Source organism: Pseudophryne corroboree, chromosome 7 (genome assembly GCF_028390025.1).
Source record: "Pseudophryne corroboree isolate aPseCor3 chromosome 7, aPseCor3.hap2, whole genome shotgun sequence".
NCBI lineage: Eukaryota > Metazoa > Chordata > Amphibia > Anura > Myobatrachidae > Pseudophryne > Pseudophryne corroboree.
The window spans coordinates 360,214,593-360,239,394 of NC_086450.1; the positions used below are offsets into that span (position 1 = coordinate 360,214,593).

Here is a 24,802-nt window from a genome sequence, read left to right on the forward strand (position 1 = left end):
AAAACAGAGAGGGGGGGGCACATTTATGGCGATAATTTGATATAACAAAGCAGCTATAAGGGAGCACTTATTATAAGGCTATCCCTGATATATATATATAGCGCTTTTGGTGTGTGCTGGCAAACTCTCCCTCTGTCTCCCCAAAGGGCTAGTGGGTCCTGTCTTCGTTAGGAGCATTCCCTGTGTGTCTGCTGTGTGTCGGTACGTGTGTGTCGACATGTATGAGGACGATATTGGTGTGGAGGCGGAGCAATTGCCAAATATGAGGATGTCACCCCCTAGGGAGTCGACACCGGAATGGATGCCTTTATTTATGGAACTACGGGATAGTGTCAACACGCTAAAGCAGTCGTTTGACGACATGAGGCGGCCGGACAATCAATTAGTGCCTGTCCAGGCGACTCAAACACCGTCAGGGGCTGTGAAACGCCCTTTGCCTCAGTCGGTCGACACAGACCCAGACACAGGCGATGACTCCAGTGGTGACGGTGACGAATCAACCGTATTTTCCAGTAGGGCCACACGTTATATGATTTTGGCAATGAAGGAGGCGTTACATTTAGCTGATACTACAGGTACCACTAAACAGGGTATTATGTGGGGTATGAAAAAACTACCTATAGTTTTTCCTGAATCAGAAGAATTAAATGACGTGTGTAATGAAGCGTGGGTTGCCCCTGATAAAAAACTGATAATTTCAAAGAAATTATTGGCATTATACCCTTTCCCGCCAGAGGTTAGGGAGCGCTGGGAAACACCTCCTAGGGTGGACAAGGCGCTAACACGCTTATCTAAACAAGTGGCGTTACCCTCTCCTGAGACGGCCGCACTTAAAGATCCATCAGATAGGAGGATGGAAAATATCCAAAAAAGTATATACACACATGCAGGTGTTATACTACGACCAGCTGTAGCGACTGCCTGGATGGGCAGTGCTGGGGTAGTTTGGTCAGAGTCCCTGATTGAAAATATTGATACCCTGGACAGGGACAATATTTTACTGTCGTTAGAACAAATAAAGGATGCATTTCTTTATATGCGTGATGCACAGAGGGATATCTGCACACTGGCATCACGGGTAAGTGCTATGTCCATTTCGGCCAGAAGAGCTTTATGGACGCGACAGTGGTCAGGTGATGCGGATTCAAAACGGCATATGGAAGTTTTGCCGTATAAAGGGGAGGAGTTATTTGGAGTCGGTCTATCAGATTTGGTGGCCACGGCTACAGCCGGGAAATCCACCTTTCTACCTCAAGTCACTCCCCCACAGAAAAAGGCACCGACTTTTCAACCGCAGCCCTTTCGTTCCTTTAAAAATAAGAGAGCAAAGGGCTATTCATATCTGCCACGAGGCAAAGGTCGAGGGAAGAGACAGCAACACGCAGCTCCTTCCCAGGAACAGAAGCCCTCCCCGGCTTCTACAAAAGCCTCAGCATGACGCTGGGGCTCCTCAAGCGGACTCGGGGATGGTGGGCGGTCGTCTCAAAAATTACAGCGCGCAGTGGGCTCACTCGCAGGTAGATCCCTGGATCCTGCAGATAATATCTCAAGGGTACAGGTTGGAATTAGAGACGGATCCACCTCGCCGTTTCCTGAAGTCTGCTTTACCAACGTCCCCCTCCGAAAGGGAGACGGTTTTGGAAGCCATTCACAAGCTGTACTCTCAGCAGGTGATAGTCAAGGTACCTCTTCTACAACAAGGGAAGGGGTATTATTCCACTCTTTTTGTGGTACCGAAGCCGGATGGCTCGGTAAGGCCTATTCTAAATCTGAAGTCCTTGAACCTGTACATAAAGAAGTTCAAGTTCAAAATGGAGTCACTCAGAGCAGTGATAGCGAACCTGGAAGAGGGGGACTTTATGGTATCCTTGGACATCAAGGATGCGTATCTCCACGTTCCAATTTACCCCTCACACCAGGGGTACCTCAGGTTCGTTGTACAAAACTGTCACTATCAGTTTCAGACGCTGCCGTTCGGATTGTCCACGGCACCTCGGATCTTTACAAAGGTAATGGCCGAGATGATGATTCTTCTTCGAAGAAAAGGCGTATTAATTATCCCATACTTGGACGATCTCCTAATAAGGGCGAGGTCCAGAGAACAGCTAGAGATGGGATTAGCACTGTCTCAAGAAGTGCTAAAACAGCACGGGTGGATTCTGAATATTCCAAAATCCCAGTTAATGCCGACAACTCGTCTGCTGTTCCTAGGGATGATTCTGGACACGGTTCAGAAAAAGGTTTTTCTCCCGGAGGAAAAAGCCAAGGAGTTATCCGAGCTTGTCAGGAACCTCCTAAAACCAGGAAAGGTGTCTGTACATCAATGCACAAGAGTCCTGGGAAAAATGGTAGCTTCTTACGAAGAAATTCCATTCGGCAGATTCCACGCAAGAATTTTCCAAAGGGATCTGTTGGACAAATGGTCAGGGTCGCATCTTCAGATGCACCTACGGATAACCCTGTCTCCAAGGACAAGGGTGTCTCTTCTGTGGTGGTTGCAGAGTCCTCATCTATTGGAGGGCCGCAGATTCGGCATACAGGATTGGATCCTGGTGACCACGGACGCCAGCCTGAGAGGCTGGGGAGCAGTCACACAAGGAAGAAACTTCCAGGGAGTATGGACGAGCCTGGAAACGTCTCTTCACATAAACATTCTGGAACTAAGAGCAATATACAATGCTCTAAGCCAGGCAGAACCTCTGCTTCAGGGAAAACCGGTGTTGATCCAGTCGGACAACATCACGGCAGTCGCCCATGTGAACAGACAGGGCGGCACAAGAAGCAGGAGTGCAATGGCAGAAGCTGCAAGGATTCTTCGCTGGGCAGAGAATCATGTGATAGCGCTATCAGCAGTGTTCATCCCGGGAGTGGACAACTGGGAAGCAGACTTCCTCAGCAGACACGATCTTCACCCGGGAGAGTGGGGACTTCATCCAGAAGTCTTCCACATGCTGGTAACCCGTTGGGAAAGACCAATGGTGGACATGATGGCGTCTCGCCTCAACAAAAAACTGGACAGGTATTGCGCCAGGTCAAGAGATCCGCAGGCAATAGCTGTGGACGCGCTGGTAACGCCTTGGGTGTACCAGTCGGTGTATGTGTTTCCTCCTCTGCCTCTCATACCAAAAGTATTGAGAATTATACGGCAAAGAGGCGTAAGAACGATACTAGTGGTTCCGGATTGGCCAAGAAGGACTTGGTACCCGGAACTTCAAGAGATGATCACGGAAGATCCGTGGCCTCTACCTCTAAGGAGGGACTTGCTTCAGCAGGGTCCCTGTCTGTTTCAAGACTTACCGCGGCTGCGTTTGACGGCATGGCGGTTGAACGCCGGATCCTAATGGAAAAAGGCATGCCGGAAGAAGTCATTCCTACTTTGATTAAAGCAAGGAAAGAAGTAACCGTGCAACATTATCACCGAATTTGGCGAAAATATGTTGCGTGGTGCGAAGATCGGAGTGCTCCGACGGAGGAATTTCAACTGGGTCGATTCCTACATTTCCTGCAATCAGGATTGTCTATGGGTCTCAAATTGGGATCTATTAAGGTTCAAATTTCGGCCCTGTCGATTTTCTTTCAAAAAGAATTGGCTTCAGTCCCTGAAGTCCAGACCTTTGTGAAGGAAGTGCTGCATATACAGCCTCCTGTGGTGCCTCCAGTGGCACCGTGGGATCTCAATGTAGTTTTGGATTTTCTAAAATCTCATTGGTTTGAACCACTAAATAAGGTGGATTTGAAATATCTCACTTGGAAAGTGACCATGCTTCTAGCCCTGGCTTCTGCCAGGAGAGTGTCAGAATTGGCAGCTTTATCTTACAAAAGCCCATATCTGATTTTCCATTCGGACAGGGCAGAACTGCGGACTCGTCCGCATTTTCTCCCTAAGGTGGTGTCAGCATTTCATCTGAACCAGCCTATTGTAGTGCCTGCGGCTACAAGTGACTTGGAGGACTCCAAGTTACTGGACGTTGTCAGAGCATTAAAAATATATATTGCAAGAACAGCTGGAGTCAGAAAATCTGACTCGTTGTTTATATTGTATGCACCCAACAAGATGGGTGCTCCTGCGTCTAAGCAGACGATTGCTCGTTGGATCTGTAGCACAATCCAACTGGCACATTCTGTGGCAGGCCTGCCACAGCCTAAATCTGTAAAGGCCCACTCCACAAGGAAGGTGGGCTCATCTTGGGCGGCTGCCCGAGGGGTCTCGGCATTACAACTTTGCCGAGCAGCTACGTGGTCAGGGGAGAACACGTTTGTAAAATTTTACAAATTTGATACTCTGGCTAAGGAGGACCTGGAGTTCTCTCATTCGGTGCTGCAGAGTCATCCGCACTCTCCCGCCCGTTTGGGAGCTTTGGTATAATCCCCATGGTCCTTTCAGGAACCCCAGCATCCACTAGGACGATAGAGAAAATAAGATTTTACTTACCGATAAATCTATTTCTCGGAGTCCGTAGTGGATGCTGGGCGCCCATCCCAAGTGCGGATTATCTGCATAAATTGTACATAGTTATTGTTAACTTATTCGGGTTATTGTTGTAGGAAGCCATCTTTCAGAGGCTCCGCTGTTATCATACTGTTAACTGGGTTTAGATCACAAGTTGTACGGTGTGATTGGTGTGGCTGGTATGAGTCTTACCCGGGATTCAAAATCCTCCCTTATTGTGTACGCTCGTACGGGCACAGTACCTAACTGGAGTCTGGAGGAGGGTCATAGGGGGAGGAGCCAGTGCACACCACCTGATCGGAAAAAGCTTTACTTTTTGTGCCCTGTCTCCTGCGGAGCCGCTATTCCCCATGGTCCTTTCAGGAACCCCAGCATCCACTACGGACTCCGAGAAATAGATTTATCGGTAAGTAAAATCTTATTATACCTCTGTATCAGGATATATCTGGATATTTGTATATGGGTATATAATATATATGTGTATGTATACATATATGGAATATATATATATTTATTAAGGTCTGAGTATGTGTGAATATACATTGTTGTATGTATGTGTAGAGAGATATATATATATATATATATATATATATATATACTGACATTAAAAATCTATTTTGCAGTAAGCAAGACTAATTGGTCAGCACACAGTGCTTATTAAACAGTATCTGTTGAGCACGGCAAACATGGTGAGTTCAGGCCTCATCTGCAGCAGCTTTGCTTATTGTTTTTACAGGTGGCTCTGTAGCTAAGTGGTTAGGCTTTCAGGTCACAGTGAACATTGTGATTGCATGGACACTGGTTCAGATCCTGGTTTAACAGGTGTTAAAAAAACAAAAAAACAAAAAAACAAAAAAAACATGGTAGGACACCATTTTCTTTTAACGTTACTTCCTGGTTCTTTCCCGGAGGTTGCTGCTCTACAACACTTAGCATCTGGAGGAGCGGTGTGTTGTTAGGAGTTTAATTTATTAATTGTTTTTTGTACAGCATGACTCTACAGGAAGATTCACTATTGCTGGTAACCACATGCACGGTAATGCAGGTTAATACACACGTTACTTCCGTGGTGTACTTACTGGTTGGAGTACATGATCACTAAGTCTAATGCATAGTCAAACAAGCAGCTTCGCTGCAAAGTCGGTCACACAGTGTGTCGGACAAATACGAATCTGGGCCAGAGGCGCAATGTATAACGCATCTGACTATAGATAACAAGATTGTAGGTTCGTCTCCTACCTGGCTCGTTTAAGTTGTCGTGATCGTATAGTGGTTAGTGCTCTGCGTAAAAACTGCACAGACAGACCCTTACCGGTCCTCTTTTGGGGGAATACGGGGGCATGTACTGCCTGAAAGGAAAAAAAAAAAATTTTTTTTTTTTTTTTACTGTTTCAGTTAGATTGTTGCGGTCGATTTACTGCCAGCCCTCATAGCACCAGGCCAGTGCGTCAGGTTCTCAGCGAAGGCTGAACGATTTCCAATGAGAGACAATTACAATTATTGGGTGTTTTACTACCTATCGGAGTGTACCCTACACAGCAGTAGGGCTGTTGCTTCGCCCTGCTTTGGTAAGGGTTTTGAGGTAACAAGGCTGTAGGGGCAGGGCACTCCAGTTCAGGTTTGCCCTAAATAAAGACCACCTTACACTTCTTGCTACCTACAGCTTCTTTGGACGTTGGCAGTTGGTTCTTGCGTTTTCAGCTTCGCTAGTGGCGCATAACGTCCACTTTGGCTACGTTCCTAACAGGCGGAGTCGGATTCCAAACGAGATAGATCGCAGACCAAGTGGGGGGGGGGGAATCTGATTTCCTACCATTGTCTACGCGAATTCCTGAACGATTCCGTCTCAACGACTTCAATTCCTAGGCATGATTCTCGATACGGTAAATCAAAGAATTTACCTACCCGAACAGAAAGTACAGGTCATTCGTCATCTGGTACAATTAGTGCTCAAGCCACGCACAGTCTCGGTTCATTTGTGCATTCGCCTATTAGACACAATAGTGGCGGCTTTCGAAGCGCTTCAGTTCGGAGGACTTCACTCACGTCCTTTTCAATTGGATGTGCTCGCACAGTGGTCGGGCTCGCATCTGCAGATTTACCGCAGGGTGAGGTTGTCTCCAAGGGCCAGAGTGTCTCTACTCTGGTGGCTCAAAGTACAGAATCTAACCGCAGGGAAACGGTTCGGTGACTGGAATTGGATAATTCTCACGGCGGACGCGAGTCTCAGAGGTTAGGGAGCTGTAGTTCAAAATTATCAGCTCCAGGGTCTCTGGGCGGTTCACGAAAGATTGCGGTCTATAAATGTCCTGGAACTCCGGGCAATTTACAATGCGCTACGACAAGCAGTGCACAGGCTGCAGGCTCAGGCTGTTCAGGTGCAGTCAGACAATGCGACGGCGGTCGCATACATCAACAAACAAGAAGGAACGAAAAGCCGTATGGCAATGCGGGAAGTAGCTTAAATCCTCTATTGGGCCGAGTATTACCAAATGATATTGTCGGCAGTAGTCATTCCGGGAGTGGACAACTGGGAGGCGGATTATCTCAGCCGTCTGAATTTTCAATGAGAATGGGCATTAAATCCAGAAGTATTTCACATGCTGGTCCAGAAATGGAGTTACCTGCAGGTGGACCTGATGGCTTTTCGCCACAATCATCAAACGCCCCAGGTCGTGTCCAGAACGAGAGATCCAAAGGCAGTGGCAGTGGATGCTCTCACAATCACGTGGCCATACAGTCTCGTGTATCTGTTTCCACCATTTCCACTGCTCCCTCTGTGGCTAAAACGGATCAAAGGAGAGTCCGTCACAGTTATACTAGTGGCGCTTCTTTGGCCTCGGAGAGCTTGGTTCTCGGATCTCCGCGGTCTACTCGCAGTCGGTCTTTGGCCGCTCCCACTACGTTCTGACCTGTTTCAGCAGGGTCCGTTCCTTTACCCCGATTTAGCGCGGCCGCGTTTGACGGGGTGGCTGTTGAGACAGCCCTCTTAAGAAGAGAGGGCATTCCAGAATCGGTTATACCAACCATGTTACGATCTAGGAAGCCGGTTACGGCAGCTCATTATTACAGAATTTGGCGTGCCTATGTAGGTTGGTGTGAAGCTCGGAAGTTTCCGACATCATCTTTTAAGTTATCCCGTCTTTTGTTATTTCTACAGATGGGGTTAGATAGAGGTCTGAGTTTATCCACACTTAAAGTGCAGATATCGGCGTTGTCCATTTATTTTCATAGTAGATTGGCCCTATTGCCGTCGGTTCACACCTTTATGCAGGGTGTCCTCAGAGTTCAGCCTCCATTCACTCCACCTACTGCGCCATAAGACTTGAATCTGGTTTTTAGATTTCTTACAGTCTTTTTATTATGAACCCTTACAACAAGTGGATATTTAAATTTCTCAATTGGGAAAACAATTTTTCTTTTAGCCTTAGCGTCAGCAAGGCGTGTTTCAGATTTGGGTGCTTTGTCGTGCAAGCCACCGTATTTAGTGTTTCATGATGACAGAGCGGAACTCCGGACGAATTCCGCTTTTCTACCAAAGGTAGTGTCATCTTTTCACATCAATCAACCAATAGTAGTTCCTGTGTTACAGGAGACTCTGGTAGGTTGGATGTGGTACGCGCATTTATGTATCCCGAACGTCGACCGTTCGTAAGACGGATACGTTGTTTGCTCTCTCTGATGCTGCCAAGATGAGTTGGCCAGCTTCTAGACAGACCTTATCCAGTTGGATTAAACTGACCATACGTCAGGCTTACCTTCATGCTAGGTTACAGCCGCCTACATCAGTAACAGCTCATTCCACACGGGCTGTGGGAACATCATGGGCAGCGAGTCGTGGAGCTTCTACGACACAGCTTTGCCGGGCGGCCACATGGTCTTCGGTCCACACGTTTGTGCGCCTCTACAAGTTTGATACGTTGGAGGCATCAGCATCTAGCTTTGGCCGCCTAGTGTTACAGGTGCCAAACAGCTCTCCCGCCCACGGGGGGAAACTTTGGTACGTCCCAAGAGTACTCCAGTGACCCCTAGTGGATGAAAAAGAAAATAGGATTTTGGTACTTACCAGGTAAATCCTTTTCTTTGAATCCATAGGGGGCACTGGACGCCCACCCAGAGCAGTTTACCTGGTTTGGGGTAGGTTCAGTAGATCTTATGGTAACACATTTTCACCGACTGGTTCAGATTAACAAGTTCTAATCAGTTATGGTGTCAACTGTTTAGTTGTCAGTAATGTTGTGTCAACTTTATTGTTGTCCGTTATGTTATATGTAATTCTACACTGTCAACCTCTCTGTCGCTCCTGTTCGGCTCAGTAAAAAACACTGAGGTACTCAGGGATATGGAGGTGTAGTTTCAAAATTAATTTATTCAGTGCCTACTTCCTGTGGAAGCCGTCCATATCCCAAGAGTACTCCAGTGCCCCCTATGGATTCAAAGAAAAGGATTTACCTGGTTAGTACCAAAATCCTATTTTTTGTTGTTGTAAAGGACTGGCTTCATTTTTAGTGACTATTGTTTTTACTTTTATTCTTTAAATATTATTTTATTGTCTTTTTCACAGTAAGGAGGAAACACAGAAAGCCACGAGAAAGGCGGGAGGGTTACAAAGGAAGCAATATTAGTATGTGCTAGTGGTTTATACTGTATATTCCATATTGATGCACTATGTATTTCAGTTAATATTTACATCAGTTAACTATTTAATCCCAAAAAGAATACACTGCCCCCCTCCCCTCCCCTCCTCTCCTCTCCCCTCACTTCCCATTTATAGTAATATTAAAAGAAAGTTCAGGAATGATGAGAACAGGGTGGTGGGTGAGCTGATAGAGAATGCTAGTGAGAGATTTGGAGGAGGGGATTTGGGGAATCTAGCAGGGTATAGATAGTGTATGCCGATTTACGTGGCTCCTTATTTTATGGGCATCCGGATTGGATTTGGGTACAACGAGCATCATAAGCATAGCAAGATTTGGCTCTTAGTCATTCTGCTAATAAGACTGTTTTTCTTTCAATAATGGGGTGAGTTTAGGATAGAGCCACAAAATGTTGTAGTGTGCCAGTTTGCCCACAACCCTTCTAGTGTAGATTTCCTGCATTTAAGTGGATCATTTGGATGTGATACAGAACCAGCTGACTTCTGTGTAGTAATGTTCAAAAGTTCTCTTTGATTTTGAGACACATGGAGCTTTTGGTCACAAAAAACTCCTGACTAGCACTCATAGGTCAGGGTTTAAGGTTCCCCCCTCCCCCATGTCTTCATATCATTTAAGTTCATGGGGTTCTTTATTGCTTAGTTATACAGCAGCAGCAGCAAATGATAAACCTTCGAAATGAAGCCTTTGGAGTGAGACCATAGCAAACACATGGCCTTATCATTTGGTGTTTAATGGAGTGCAATGTTTGCTTGCTTTTGCATGCTATACGTGATGGAATAAAGGTAGGCTAAACTGGAAAACACTTCCATTGACCCACACTTTTAGAGGCTTATTTATAATTTTTAATGGGCTTTGTAAGTAGTGTTAAGTGTTTTCAATCTACCACTCCAAAATTCAGTGACCAGACACACTTACCCTGTACTGTGTGAAAAGCAGTGTCCATGACCATGGAAATGGTTTCCTCTTATTCCCTATTCTAAAATGAAAGGTAAAAAAGAAAGCATTGTAAATTGGAAGTCCTGTCCGCATTAGCATGCACCACAACTGCTGGCCAGGGAACTATGAGCTACGCTAAGGTTGGAAACATGATTGGTACATATGTTGTCAGAGATATAGTAATGTGCATAAAGTCTGGATATACAACAACTGTGCAGAAGTTTGGATGTGCAATTAAGAGATTGTTTAAACTCATCTGTAATATGGGGAACTTCTATTAAAATTGACATGCAGGGAAAAAGGTGCTGCATAAGGAGTGATCATGTATTTGTTAGAATGTATTAATCAGAACAGAACCTTGGGGTTGATGTATCAGAACAGTGGAGAAGTGGACCAGTAGAGAAGTTGCCCATAGTAACCAATCATCTTTGAGGTAGCATTTATCAAGTTCAACTTTTCCATTAGTCCACTTCTCTACCTTTCACTGCTTGATACATCACTTGATTCACTTGTTACTATGGATTAAACGCAGTGGTTCTCAGACTCGATCCTCAGGACCCCACACTGTTCACGGTTTCCATGTCACCCAGCAGGTGCACTGTGTATTACCAACTGTCGCATTTGAAAAATCTACAGGTGACCTGCAAAACATGAACCGTGTGGGGTCCTGAGGACCGAGTTTGAGAACCTGTGGATTAAAGAGTTTTTACTGTGCTACTCTTTTCATATGGGTTCTCTGTACATCTATAATTATTTAGCATTTTCAGCTAGTTGTGATTTTATATGCTGAAATTATAATGCGCTCGCCATATTATGCCATCCTATACTGTAATGAGACCACTCTGCTCAACCCTAATTTCTCTGCAGTACAATTATGGGAGAGGGTTACGTATGTGGACATACTTGCTCCTGGTTACTGTGCAATATATCCAGTTTTTCTAGCAAGTGTAATTCTCTCTCCTATCCTTCAATTGTGTTGCATTGAAGAATTTTTTTGCAGGTTTGCAACAAATGTATTTTATTTTTAAGGCAACATTTTTCTTCTGCAACATTCCATGCAAACAAGTCATGCTAGACGTTTTATTCTCTTTCCAGAATTTGTATGAGAGTATTAAGAATGAGCCCTTTAAAATCCCGGAAGACGATGGGAACGACTTGACGCACACGTTTTTCAACCCTGACAGAGAAGGCTGGCTCTTAAAGTTAGGTCAGTTGAATTACAATACATGTGTGGATTGATTTTATCGTTGTTGAGTCCTAGACTGTCTTCTTCAGTTCTATCTTAGCATTTACAGTATCTACCTGCCCTGCTCCTTTCTAGCCTCAGGGAATGTCATGCAAAGGACAAAGTCTATTCATAGCCGTTAATAGCACTTTTGTTTTCAATATCAGAGGTTTACAACTTAGGGGTCTATTCAATTGATGTCGGATCCTTTCTGACGGAAAGGATCCGACAGTTCAGTATTCAATTTGAGGCCAAATCCGGAAGGTTTTGGCCGTTTTTCGACATTGTCAATCTGACTTTTTTTAAAGTCTGATTGACATTGTCGAAAACTGACCAAAAACATGTCGGATTTGGCCGCAAATCCGACAAAACACGTGGATCCGCGGCTAATCTGCTGATCCACGTGTTTTTCGACAAAAGTCAGAATTGCCAACAAGTCTGAAAAACGACAGCTCAACTGAATAGCTCGAATCACGATTCGACCTAAAAAAACCGGAAACTACCATCTTTCCAACTAGACTTAGGCTGACCATATTATCCCTTTAATCTGGGACACTCATGAATTACACAGGTTCTGTGGCTGCTTAAACCCAGGTGAAATGCAGGCATGTAGTCAGCCAGACACAGAACATATGTAATTCATGAGTGTCCCAGGTTAAAGGGATAATATTGTCAGCCTACTAGATAGCAGTTCCGACTAGAATTGAATAGACCCCTTAAATGTAAATATCTATTTATATTATGTCTGCATCCATCATCTCAAGTTTATCATCCCAGGATACATTGTATTTCACTAATTACGTTCTAGAAAATGTTTTAATACCATTTAAATATTGTTAATTTTTTGTACAAAGATATACACTGCTAATTTTAATATATCATTACACCATTCTATTATATATATTTATTATTTATAATAAAATAGATTTTCTTTTACGTTTTATTTTTGTTGAAAATATCGGACTATATAAATCAAATATTTTCTCCCTAAGTAGAAAATTTCTTTCCATCTGGAGATTGTTCAGTTAATTGAAGCAAATTTAGAGGCAGACTATCCATGCATTGCTTAGCTGCTCAATAATTATTTCAGCCCATCACATTACAAGCCACAGTAGCAATTTGATTTGTATCCGCATAGTCCAGTATTACGTACCCACTGTAGACCCATTCTCTCTAGTACAAAGAGCCCTGTTCCTAATCTTCCTGCTTCGCCTGCTGTTCCAGTTTCCTGAGCTGAATTGTCGGAAGGGATATATGTTAATTGTCAGCAGGTACCTGCAATTAAGTGGGACATTTGAGAACAGAGCATTTTGTACCCAAATACTATAAGGGGGTCTTGTTGGAACGTTTGTAATATTGCAGTTCCCCTTTTTGTTGTCCACTGTTCTTAAAACTTCTAGAAAGCCTTGAAGAAGTTTGTTATTTACATGAACATTTCTCATAATCTATAGTGACTAGTGAGAGTTGTGTTTTAAGTTCATTTAGTTATTTATTTATGGGTTTATATGTTACCTATTATTCAGTGATGATGTGTGATCTTAGGTGCTATGCTTAGGAGTCATGTGACATTGCTGTCACTTGAAGTGAGGTTGACGGAGTGTTTTCCTATATTAGGTAATAAAGTTGTTTAGCCTCCCCATACACATAATGTGGGGAAATGAAAGTACAGAGCATCCCATATCCAAAATGCTTGGTACCAGAAATATTTTGGATATTTGACTTTTCCGTATTTTGGAATAATTGTATACCATAATGAGTTATCATGAAGATGGTACCCAAGTCTATAAATGCATTTATGTTTCATATATACCTTATACACTCATCCTGAAGGTAATTTTTGCCAATATTTGTAATAACTTTCGGCCTAATACAGACCTGGACGCTGCTGCGGCAGCTTTCAAGGGCTGAAGGCTGGTGAAGTGTGCACAAGCGCAGCAGCCGCACTGTGCGTGCGCACACAGATGCGACTGCCTCTGCCTGATTTTTTCGCACATCTACGATCAGGTCTGAATTACCTCCTTTGTGCAGTAAACAAAGTTTGTGTACATACACACAATTCATTTATTTTTCATATACGCCTTAAACATACAGCCTGAAGGTCATGTAATACAATATTTTTAATAACTTTGTGTACTAAACAATATTTGTATACATTGAGCCAACAAAAAACAAAGGTTACACTATCTCAGTCTCACTCAAAAAATTCCGTATTTTGGAATATTTGGATATGGGATACTCAACCTGTATTAAAGAAAATGATAAACAAAACCATTAGTCCATTTTTGTACAAATATGAAGGTCCACTTTTTAACATGTTCACCAGAAAAATTATTTAAAAGAATTATAATCCACATGTGTGCATATTGTCACTCATAATATCTCCATGTGCATTGTCATATAAACAAGCTAAATAGGAATTTTTAATCAAATTTACAGATTTTGAATCCAGTTTAGTCAGCTACTGGCTAGTTTATTCATGAAATTTGAGTTTGCACACATTCTGGGGGAGGAAGTTTTTTATGGAACGTTTGCGTATCGAAAATTTGTAGTCACTACTCAGTATTGTATTCTTTGCCACCAAATTATCTTTTGCTCTGCAATAAAATAGGCCATCATTTGGTCTACCTTAGCTCTTGTTAAAGGAGTTTGTCTCCTAAATTAAATGTGACCTAACAATAGTTCTCTTGTGGCTTGTTTTATTCTGGCAAAATGTCAGACCATAATAGACTCGCCATATTTTCCCACTAGGCTGTACACCAGGGCTCTCTTTTAGGGGTTGATTCAATTAGCTGCAAATTACTCATGTCTGCAAATAAGTACGGCTATATCCTGCACTCACTGTACCCCATAAGGCCGTGTATAAAAATCTACGAGTCCAAGGAAAGATCAGGCCGCACATTTCCATGCAGTTAAAACAGCAATTTGCCCCTCCCCCTCATGTCTAATTGAATTGACCCCTTAGTGCATGATATTGTATGAAATAAAAACCTGATGTGCTTCCACATTGACCTAGACACTCTAGATAGTTAATTTAAAAAAAAGAAAATGTTGACAATACTTAGGAGAAATTGCCAGTAATTACGGGGATAAAGATGCACCATTCATAATTATTTGGCTCAAATGAGAAGGCTTTCAGTTGTCTTTGCATGTTCCTCAGTCATTTAGAAAGCCTTTGTATTGTGTATACATTATATACTATACTTTCCATAAAGAGCACCTGTCGCTTGCATACAGTGGAAACTGCCATTTTGTAGACCAAACCAGTCATTCTGATGAAGCAGCCTGGTCAGTCACTGCACTGGTAATTTGTGCCTCGTGATTGGTGGTCAGGAAATACCTTGCTGTTGCAGGTTTCCAGTGAATTCAGACTCTTGAATTATGCTCACAAAATGGCTGCCACTAATGTATACAGATGGCAGGTGCTTTTCAAATGGAAAGAGACTAATTGCTTAAGCAAAAGAAAATTAGGTTATGATTAGTTTGTTTTGGATACATTAGAGGAATTAAACGTGTGCTTTTCGTTTCCCAGTGTATCTCAATGATCTCTCTGGTTAATAAGACTTGCAAATAGCCCAGTGTATTGCTGAGCAAGTTATCTTTACTGCAACATAGAGAAGACCAAAACCTTTTCCCATTATCTCTTCATCTAACCTGCTTTTACAAGTCATTTACATGGTAGAATTTGCTCCCAGGTGGCTTATAATACATTAAATGTGAGTACCCAAATAACAGAAGTGTCTAGCACTAAAGTTAAGACCTATATATATTAACTAATTTTTCTTTACTGAAGAATCAAAGTTAGACAATGATGACATCCAAGTGTGGACAAAACAGTGACAGATGTTTTTTAGATATTAAAGAACACCCCATAACTTGAGGACTGGAATATGAGAATGGGCTACCACTGTATACATTGTGAAAAGGCTTCTTTTAATTAGTATACAGAGCCCTGCAGCTACATTTTTGCATGTTAATTTCGTTATCAGTCGTATAATGAAGTTATCTTCAAAGAAGCGCTCTTCATAGCAAACACATAATAATTAAAGATGCTTAGAAGCTAAAGCCTAAATCCAAAACGCTTTATTGCTGTTTCGTTATCATTCGGTAAAGTTTGAGGCAATCTAAAAATCTTCAGTGCATGCCATCAGCTTTCCATTGATATCCAAGTCTGTACACCATGGCTTCCTCAGTGCAGTGTTTGGCAGTGGTCATTGTAGCTCCCATATTGCCTGTCAAGCTGCTGTAGTAAATGCCAATTGCATATTTTTTGGTAAGATTATATTTTACTTTATTATATTCACATGCTTGAAAAATAATAAGGTGAAAACTTTGTAGGAAACTGTTACCATGCTTCTTCTAAAGGACAGCATCGCTGGCTGACTGAGGATCTACTAGTAAAGTGCACACAATTATGTCCATGTCTTAGAAGCTTTCCAGAAAGTAACAATGAAGAGATATTGTTTTCCTTTACACAACAGACCTTCATTATGCTATCCAGTTAAAGGAGACTGCATTCTTCTGACCAATGGGAAGTCATTGTCCAAGTACTGTGTAGCTGGTTCTGTGCAATTTTGCCACATAGGTGTGTCACCAATGTGTACTTGGATTCGAGTGCTTGAGCAAATGGCTTTGTATGTACACCATTCCAGAAAATGGCTAATGAATGATCAGAATAACAAGCAATGGGGAGGTTTACATATGATTCTGTGATGTTTCTAATCTGCATTCCATGAATCTTCAGCTGTCCTTCAAAAGAACCTCTAAATCAATTTACAAATACATATATGTAAACAGACCTTAAACTGTTTTGTATGACATAGGCTGAATCCCAGTCTTTGTCTTGTGCAGTCATCTCCTCCTAGCCTGCAGTTTGTTTTAATATCGTTTGGGCTGATACAAAGACCATCTCGATTATCTTGAATTTGGTAAAATTCTGAAACTTCAGCATGTATGTTTGTGAATTTTACTAGTAGCAGTTTCACATAAAGCCACCTGTTCTTACATAGCAATGTGTGGGTTTCTTCTACTTTTTGGCCCAATATTGAGAATCCATTGGAATTATTTTGCAATGCATAGGAAAGCCTTTAAAATGCACATACATACTGCAGAGTACATACATACTGAGGGTTGTGGACCTGCTTATAGCATAGAGTGCCTAAAGCACTCTTGGGGCTGTACTGTCTATTCACAGCACTAATTCCAAATGCTGAACCGACCGTACCCCTAGACACTGCTTGATGCATTTTGGTCCTCCCAGCATTGAAGCCAATATTGTGAATAGTGACAGTGTGTGTCTAGGTCTACTAAGCATGCATTTACCTTTCAGTGAACACCTTTGTTTGGCCTTCTTCCACATGAGGCTCTAGGTTATGTACCAAAACAGTTGGCGGCCCATCAGATTTAAGCTAAGGACACACATGGCCATACTTGTGTGCTGAATCTCTTTTTATAAGGCTTCCTCTTCTTTACCACTCACTGCTGTAATAATATGGTCTAGTCTTTGTATCTTCTCGTATTCAGAAAGGCTCATGGAGGATGAACCTCTTTCAGAAACCTTCAAGGTGGCTTAATGTGTTCCTGTTATCTACATGGTGGAGGTGGCCATTTTGTGGACTGATCCAATATTCAGCATATCTGTTCATGAGGAACTTGTAATACCAATGAGGCATATAGCACAAAATGCCTCATGACCAAATGATGCAAATAAGTTCCTTGTCTGTTTATAGTCTCCTTTTTGTGAGTAGGTGACAGGTGCACTTATACTGTATAATGCAGTAATTGAATAGGGGACTTTTCATACACAAGCACTCGGAATACACATTTGTATTAACAATCCCACCATTTTAAGATCTATGTTGCTACAGCTGATGCCAATGGGTATGCTTTTTGGAAAAAAAAAAGAATGGGAAAAAAAATGAATGCATTTATCGATAAACAGTGATTATTTTTGTGTGTCTTTTAATTTTTCCATATTATCTGTGAGTTTGTATTGGTTTGGTTTGGCTATGATTTTTAATAAGTGGTTTAAATGTGCCTTCTTGTTTTCCTTATGGCCTATGACCTTTCACCTTTCTGTTCTGTGACTGGCTGTCTCTGCTTATTCTGCGTTAGGAGGTACGTACACAAACGCTTCCAGCCACACACTTTTTTAGTTTTTCATTCACTTTTATTTTTTTTATTTTTTTATTCCACTATAATTTTGCAAACGTTTAAAAAAATAATCACAGAATGGTGCTTTTTTGTATTTTTTTTTTTTTTCTCCACATAATCACCATTTTGCATTTTATTTTTGGTTGAAAAATCTTCCTGATTCTTCTGCCAAGCTTCGATTCTCTAATAACAATTCGTTAAACAACCATAGCAATTTACCAGCCGCTTGATTTGTAAGGGTTCATTCCAGATCTGCAGACTTTTTAGAAGGCTGCGAGGAATTAGACTCCAAAGTGCCTGTAGCACGATGGCTAATTTCTGAGGAAGCCAAAGTGCCACAGACCGAATATGATCCTCAGGAGGAGAACAACAGAACTATGTGATGGGGGAGTGTTTCCATTTTCAGTGTATTAAGAGTCTGGTAAATACATTCCAACATAAATCCTTGCTGCTAACCTTTCGCTTTCACGTTGTGATTTAACTCGTAACCTGATCACTTAACCTAGCCTCCAGAAATAATTCTCTACAATAAGAGTGCCTAGAATGAATATCTGCAAAAGAGTAATAGTAAAAAAGCGGTTAACGTAAATTTCGAGTGAGCAAATTAGATTTATTAGTCATGTTCACCACAGGTTTTCATTGCTTTAATGCTAATACCACAGAGTAGGCATAATGTGGACATATACATGTTGGTTATTAGACATGGGTCTGCCATCTCTCTATACAGGTTGTGGGAACGTTTTGTGACTAAGGGCCTAATTCAGCATGGATTGCTATTCAGAGAAATTGCAGTTGTCTGTGAGTAGAATGGCGCTGCCCCGTCAGGAAGAAAAAACGTCCCGTGCAAAATTGCAAATTCCTCGCAGTTTGCTATCCACTCGCAGATGCAATTCCCGGAACATTGAAGATACTTTGCCATCTGAGCAAATGTGAGATGGTCTGAGGCTGCCACTAATCTGCGGCTGAGACGGCCAGGAAGTGGTCTGGTCTGACGTCAGAGACCCTCCTCAAAAACGGCTGCAGATTTTTTTCTAACACCCAGCAAATGGCAGGTTTCCGCCAGAAGCGCTGGATTCCTGCCAGTCAAACAGCAATGACGATCTGTACGCATTTACTGTCGCCATTACCACTCGCACGTGCGCAATGTGAACGCTATGCATGCGCAGTCGTTTGATAATCGCTCAATTTGCTATTTCTCTGAATAGCGGTCCATGCTGAATTAGGCTCTAATTTCCCTTTGACTGTTTTTATTTTAGGTTTCCAGATTAGAAAAGATCCTATGGAAAATAAGGCGTTTATAGAACAGGGATAAAATGTCTGTATTAGCTGAGTGTATCAGCACCTTTTATAAAGGCTGCAACATGAACATACTCATTTATTTAACTCATTAATTATGAAAGGAAATGTAAAAATGTAAGCTTGCTTTTAAAAGGCATTTCATGCTGCAGATAATTTATATGCCGATAGAGGTAACTGAGAATAAAAGATAAGGCACCATTTTCTCACTGGAACTTCTGTGCTAGGTTATTACAATTTTCCTACCAAATTCTCACGTTATATGAGCCCCTTATGAGGTAAAATAAAGCAGAACAAACCTACATAAGATACAGTCTCCCTTTAGTAATGCTTTATGATAATCTTTTAAATTCACAACAATATAATGACATTTTCATGTGCATTTTTGATGCACCACCAATGTATCATAGAATTCTGTGAGTTTGCTCATGATTGAGAGGTGATTTCAAGGACAGTGACAAATAATGATTGGGACAGCAACGGTCGAGCTAGCGTGAGGAGACACTGGCAATTGGGGAGATGCCATCTTTCATCTCCCTTCTCGAGTGTAATGCTGTGCATCAGGACAAGCTGTTCAATGTTAGGCTGAGCTGCATTTTCCCTTCCAGTGGCTGCCTTCCATGCATACCCTTCTGGTCACTAAATTCCCATAGGAGATGGGAGTGGTCCTCTAAATGCTCATGAATAAATCACTTGATGCTCAGTGCTTGTCGTGTCGTCTACAGGCAGATTAGCTGGTGGATTGAGTTACATTTAACACCGTCACCTTATTTTTCCCAGCTCTCTGCTTCACTTAACATTTCTGAAAATCAATATAAGATCTTCTCTTAATTGGCCATCCCAATACGTCACTTTCTTCAATGCTGTTTTCTACAGTACAAATACGTGTGAGGCAGTTAATAAAAATTGGTGCACAGGAAACTAAAGTAATTGTGCTATGAACCATAACAGCCATTGACATGTCGGATTTCATTTTCTAAACCAGTGTATTTATCAAACTTTGTCCTTGTGGAACCCTAATAGTGCATGTTTTCAAGGTTTCCACAGGAATAATTATTATTACCAGTAGATCTGTTGTGTTGTTTAACACCCCTGTTCTCCAGCTAGATGATCTGGAAAATGGGTTGTCTTCAGTTTGCTGGCGGCCGGGCTCCCGACGACCAGCATACCGGCGCCGGAATCACGACCGCCGGCATACCGACAGCTTTTCTCCCTCTTGGGGGTCCACGACCCCCATGGAGGGAGAATAGATAGTGTGGCGCGCCACCGTGCCCGCAAGGGTCTCATTTGCTCTCGCCCAGCTGTCGGTATGCCGTCGGTCGGGATTCCGGCGCCGGTATGCTGGCCACCGTGCGCCCGACCACCGGCATACCATACTACACCCCTGGAAAACATGCACTGTTAGGGTTTCATTAGGACCTGGTTTACCAGGTTTGAGAAACACTGTTCTAAAGGGGATCCGGTCGGGTTTCTGGCTGTCGAAATTCTGACTGCAAAATGCTAGCGCCGGCATCTCGAATGAGATCACAATGCCGGCGCCAGCATCCCGATCGAGTTTCTGCCGGCCCGCTGGAGAGGTAAGCCACAGGCATGTGTGTGTTCTGTTTAGGCTGTGGGGAGGGGTGGATAGGGCTAGGCACCACCGCGGAGGGTTAGAGTTATTCTGGGTGGAGGTAGGGGGGGGGGGGGGGTTTAGGGTGGCCACCACCGAGAATAGTTAGCTGAAGGGGGGTGGGAGGAAGCACAGTTAGGTTTAGGCTGCAGTAAGGGAGGGTTAGGGGGTGAGGGGCATGCTTACCCGATCCCTTGGATTGTAAACAGCGGGATGCCGCGGCCAGTATTCTGACCGCTGGCATCCTGACTGCCAGCATTTCAGCCTACTAAAAAACAGTACTTACAATATGGTTGCTATGGGTTACAGCAGCTTTTGCGGTGGTACTAGTGCATTCATTTCCCTGTAATGTTCCTCATGGTTCTTATTACACTGTATTATCTTTATTTTATGCTGTACGTATATTTTGTCCCCTTTGCACATCTCTGACAGCAAGCTGGCTTTGTAAAACGGTGGGCCTGTGACACAGTAGAGAGAGCCAGTGCAGACAGAGTGGATGGTTTTGCTTCCGTGTGCCAACACAAATTGCGTGGATTGCAGTTTTGTGGATGGATGTCTGCTTTGCCATCTGCTGATAAGAAGAGGGAAATGTTTCCTAAGATAAATGCAGATGAATGGAAACATCTGTTATCTTAGATGAGGGATTACACTTCTGTGTGATTTCCAGAACCAATATCTCTTGCTGTTCCGCCAGGTCCTAATCTAGTTCTGTGTTCCTTATTAATGTATACACCTTTCGGATGTCAAGACTTTAGAGGGGCCCTGACCTAGGACAGTAGTGCATAAGATATAAAGATGCTTAGAATATATTAAATGCTATAGTAAACTGTTGTTTAATGACACGATGGCTGAAGAGGAAATGTAAGCAATGTATATGGGAGAAGTTATTTTTTATGGTATTCTGTGGTGACGGAATGGTCGTGGACCTGGGCAGAAGGTTTGTCCTTCATCTCCAGATAGTTATAAGCTTCCACAGCAGTGATTCATTTAGGTCTGCAATTTGTTTGCATGAGATTTAATTAAGGACGATTCAATTATATTAAAACAATCTCTTTGATGGATTGTAGAGTAATTATGCTGCCGTGTTGGGCTGGCCAACTGTTGACCCAGAGGATGGATGGGCAGGCAAGAGGCCTTTGAATGGCCCGTGGCTTGCTAGGAAGCATTAGATTGATTATTTTCTCCTTTCAGCATGATGCACATCCCTTGATGAGGCTAAAGAGCTTTGCTGTGGTGCACAATAAAAATACGACTGATTCTGCAAACCTACAATGTAAAAATAGTAAAGAGAAAAATCTAGTTAAACTATTGTTCTCCAGAGATGTGAAATGTAGATGCAACCTCTAGCATCTGATCAGAAAACACAGACTGTATATCAGAGGTGCATTGAATTCCGCACACCTGCTCTGTCTTTGTGCAGCCTCACAAATCATTTCCTTTGAGGACACTTGACGTAGTCAGTGACAGTCCAGCCGATAGTGATGTTGTACCATCCTGTTCACTGCTTTACCCTGAGAGTTATTTTGTTCTTTTTATGAATGGTGTTGAAATTGGCATGTCTTGGGTATATTCCCTCTTCCAGACATATGTAATGTACAGGTTGAACTCAGAAAATTAGAATATCGTGCAAAAGTTCATTTATTTCAGTAATTCAACTTAAAAGGTGAAACTAATATATTATACAGACTTATTACAGGCAAAGTGAGATATATCAAGCCTTTATTTGTTATAATTTTGATGATTGTGGCTTACACTTTAAGAAAACCCCAAATCCAAAATCTCAGAAAATGGGGAAGATTGCTGACCTGGCAGTTGTGCAGAAAACAATCATTGTCACCCTCCGCAATGAGGGAAAGCCTCAAAAGGAAATTTCAAAAGAAGTTTGATGTTCTCAAAGTGCTGTATCAAAGCACATTAATAGAAGTGGAAGTGAAAAGTGTGGAAGAAAAAAGTGCACAAGCAGCAGGGATGACCGCAGCCTGAAGAGTATTGTCAGGAAAAGGCCATTCAAAAGTGTGGGGGAGCTTCACAAGGAGTGGACTGAGGCAGGAGTTAGTGCATTAAGAGCCACTATACACAGACGGGACCTGAACCTGGGCTAAAGAAAAAAATAACTGGTCTGTTGCTCAGTGGTCCAAAGTCATCTTTTCTGATGAGAGCAAATTTTGCATCTCATTTGGAAACCAAGGTCCCAGAGTATGGAGGCAGAATGGAGAGGCACATAATCCAAGATGCTTAAAGTCCTGTGTGAAGTTTCCATAGTCTGTGTTGATTTGGGGAGCCACGTCATCTGCTGGTGTTGTTCCACTGTGCTTTATGAAGTCCAGAGTTAACGCAGCCGTCTACTAGGACATTTTAGAGCACTTCATGCTATCTTCAGCAGACAAGCTTTGTGGAGATGCTGACTTTTTTCAGCAGGACTTGGCACCTTCCGACACTGCCAAAAGTACCAAAAACTGGTTCAATGACCGTGAGATTACTGTGCTGGATTGGCCAGCAAATGCGCCTGACCTGAACACCATAGAGAATCTATGGGGCATTACCAAGAGAAAGATGAGAGACATGAGACCGAACAATGAAGAAGAGCTGAAGGCCGCTATTGAAGCATCCTGATCTTCCATAACACCTCAGCAGTGCCACAGTCTGATAGAATCCATGTCACGCCGCATTGAGGCAGTAATTCATGCAAAAGGGGCCCAAACCAAGTACTAAGTACATATGCATGATTATACTTTTCAGAGGGCCGACATTTCTGTATTTAAAATCCTTTTTTTATTGATTTTATGTAATATTCTAATTTTCTGAGATTTTGACTTTGGGGTTATCTTAATCTGTAAGCCACAATCATCAAAATTATAACAAATAAAGGCTTGAAATATCTCACTTTGCATGTAATGAGTCTATATAATATATTAGTTTCACCTTTTAAGTTGAATTACTGAAATAAATGAACTTTTGCACAATATCCTAATTTTTCCTGTAAGAAAAAAAGTATACTATCCAGACAATCTACATCATACACTGCAATCACTAAGAGCTTCTGAAGTGACAGGTTTTTTTTGTTTGTAAAGGTGGACAGAAGAATCGGGGCAAGTGGACAGAAAATAAGCTGTGAGGAGCCGTTGCCTCCTTATCATACATTTTTTTTTTAAGCCAATAGCCCTACATCCCATTGGTCTTTAGTTTTGCACATCAGGTATTACTAGAACCACTGCTTTCCTTCCTATTTTTTTCATAAGTAATTACAGGTTCTTCTAAAGTTCCGGTTACCTTCACCACACAGAGTGAATTAAACCTTATAATGACAGAATAACCAGAAGATAAATCTTTGACACGGCCTCCGCTGACTGGACCTATGCCCTGTAGCTTTGGGAACAAAGCTGTTTTTGTCTTGACATCTGTTTTAGTGTTTTTGGTTAAAGTTTTCATTGAGAGTGCTAGGTAAGAATGCCTGAACCAGGAAGTGGCCATGAGGCCCATAAGGTTGGACTCCTGCTTTTCTCATTATCAACCTTCTTCCCCTCTGCATTGGAAAAGTAATTCTGATTTCTCAGTGAAAATCATAAAGACTGCCACATGTGTTGATAAGTACGATAAACAAGACAGCCAGGGCGTGGCCAGGACGGGCATGGAGTAGCACACACTCTGTGCAGCTCCCCAGCCACTATATCCTGCACGTATATCCTGATTCCCCCTCTGGGTCCCATTTTGCAGCCACAGCTTTATTAAGGCTCCCTGCTCCCCCCTGCAGTGAAAGTGCAGCCGCTGCCGCTATCTTTGGAGGCCCAGGAGCTCCGGACTCCGGCGGGCCCTGCTCTGTGCCGGGTGCCGCTGCCACGTGTGGGGACCGGAAGTTCGGCTCCGTGAGCTTCCCCGTCAGCCGCTCGCTGCGGCCATCCGAGGCGCCGGGGAGAAGAGAGAGCCGGGCGCTCCGCTGTAGCCCTGCTGATCACCTGTGAGGTCCGGGGGAAGCTGCGGGTGAGATCTCCTGTCTCGTCTCCCTTGCTGCAGGGACGCGACACCCGCGAAACCGGAAGTGCGGCTCCGCTATCCGCCGCCGCCTGTAAAACTTCTGTGGGACGCATATCAGCAGCCAAAGTCTGGAAGTGGGGCACCACTGCAATTGTGGGAGAAATCTGGGAGAGAGAGAGGTCCTCTGAGTCCCTGAGGGGAGATTGCCTTGTCAGCCATTTTATAGACTCCATCTGCTACACTCACACTGGGAGTCAGGTGCTGGGGAAGATATTATAAATCCTACAACTCTGGTTGAGAGGGATAATCCCTATACTTTTGCTGAAGTGGCCGGTCACACTACAATATATCCGGTAAGGGTGGCCCTGCTGGCTGTTTATACATATCTATAGTTTGCCTGCTCTGCCTATATTTGCTTTGATAAGACCGGCAGCCCAGGAGAACCAACATCGTGCTGTCTAAAATGGTGAAAGGTCGTCAGACCGGGGCGGCGGCGGGATCGA

At 43.0% G+C, this 24,802-nt stretch overlaps 1 protein-coding gene across 1 annotated transcript in view; it reads left to right on the forward strand.

Moving 5' to 3' along the window:
* CYTH3 (cytohesin 3) overlaps nucleotides 1-24,802 on the forward strand; it is a 262,694-nt gene that overhangs the window by 178,042 nt on the left and 59,850 nt on the right. The window contains exon 9 of the mRNA XM_063934469.1: nucleotides 11,140-11,251. Coding sequence (XP_063790539.1) covers nucleotides 11,140-11,251 — 112 coding nt within the window. The remainder of the gene's footprint in view (nucleotides 1-11,139; nucleotides 11,252-24,802) is intronic.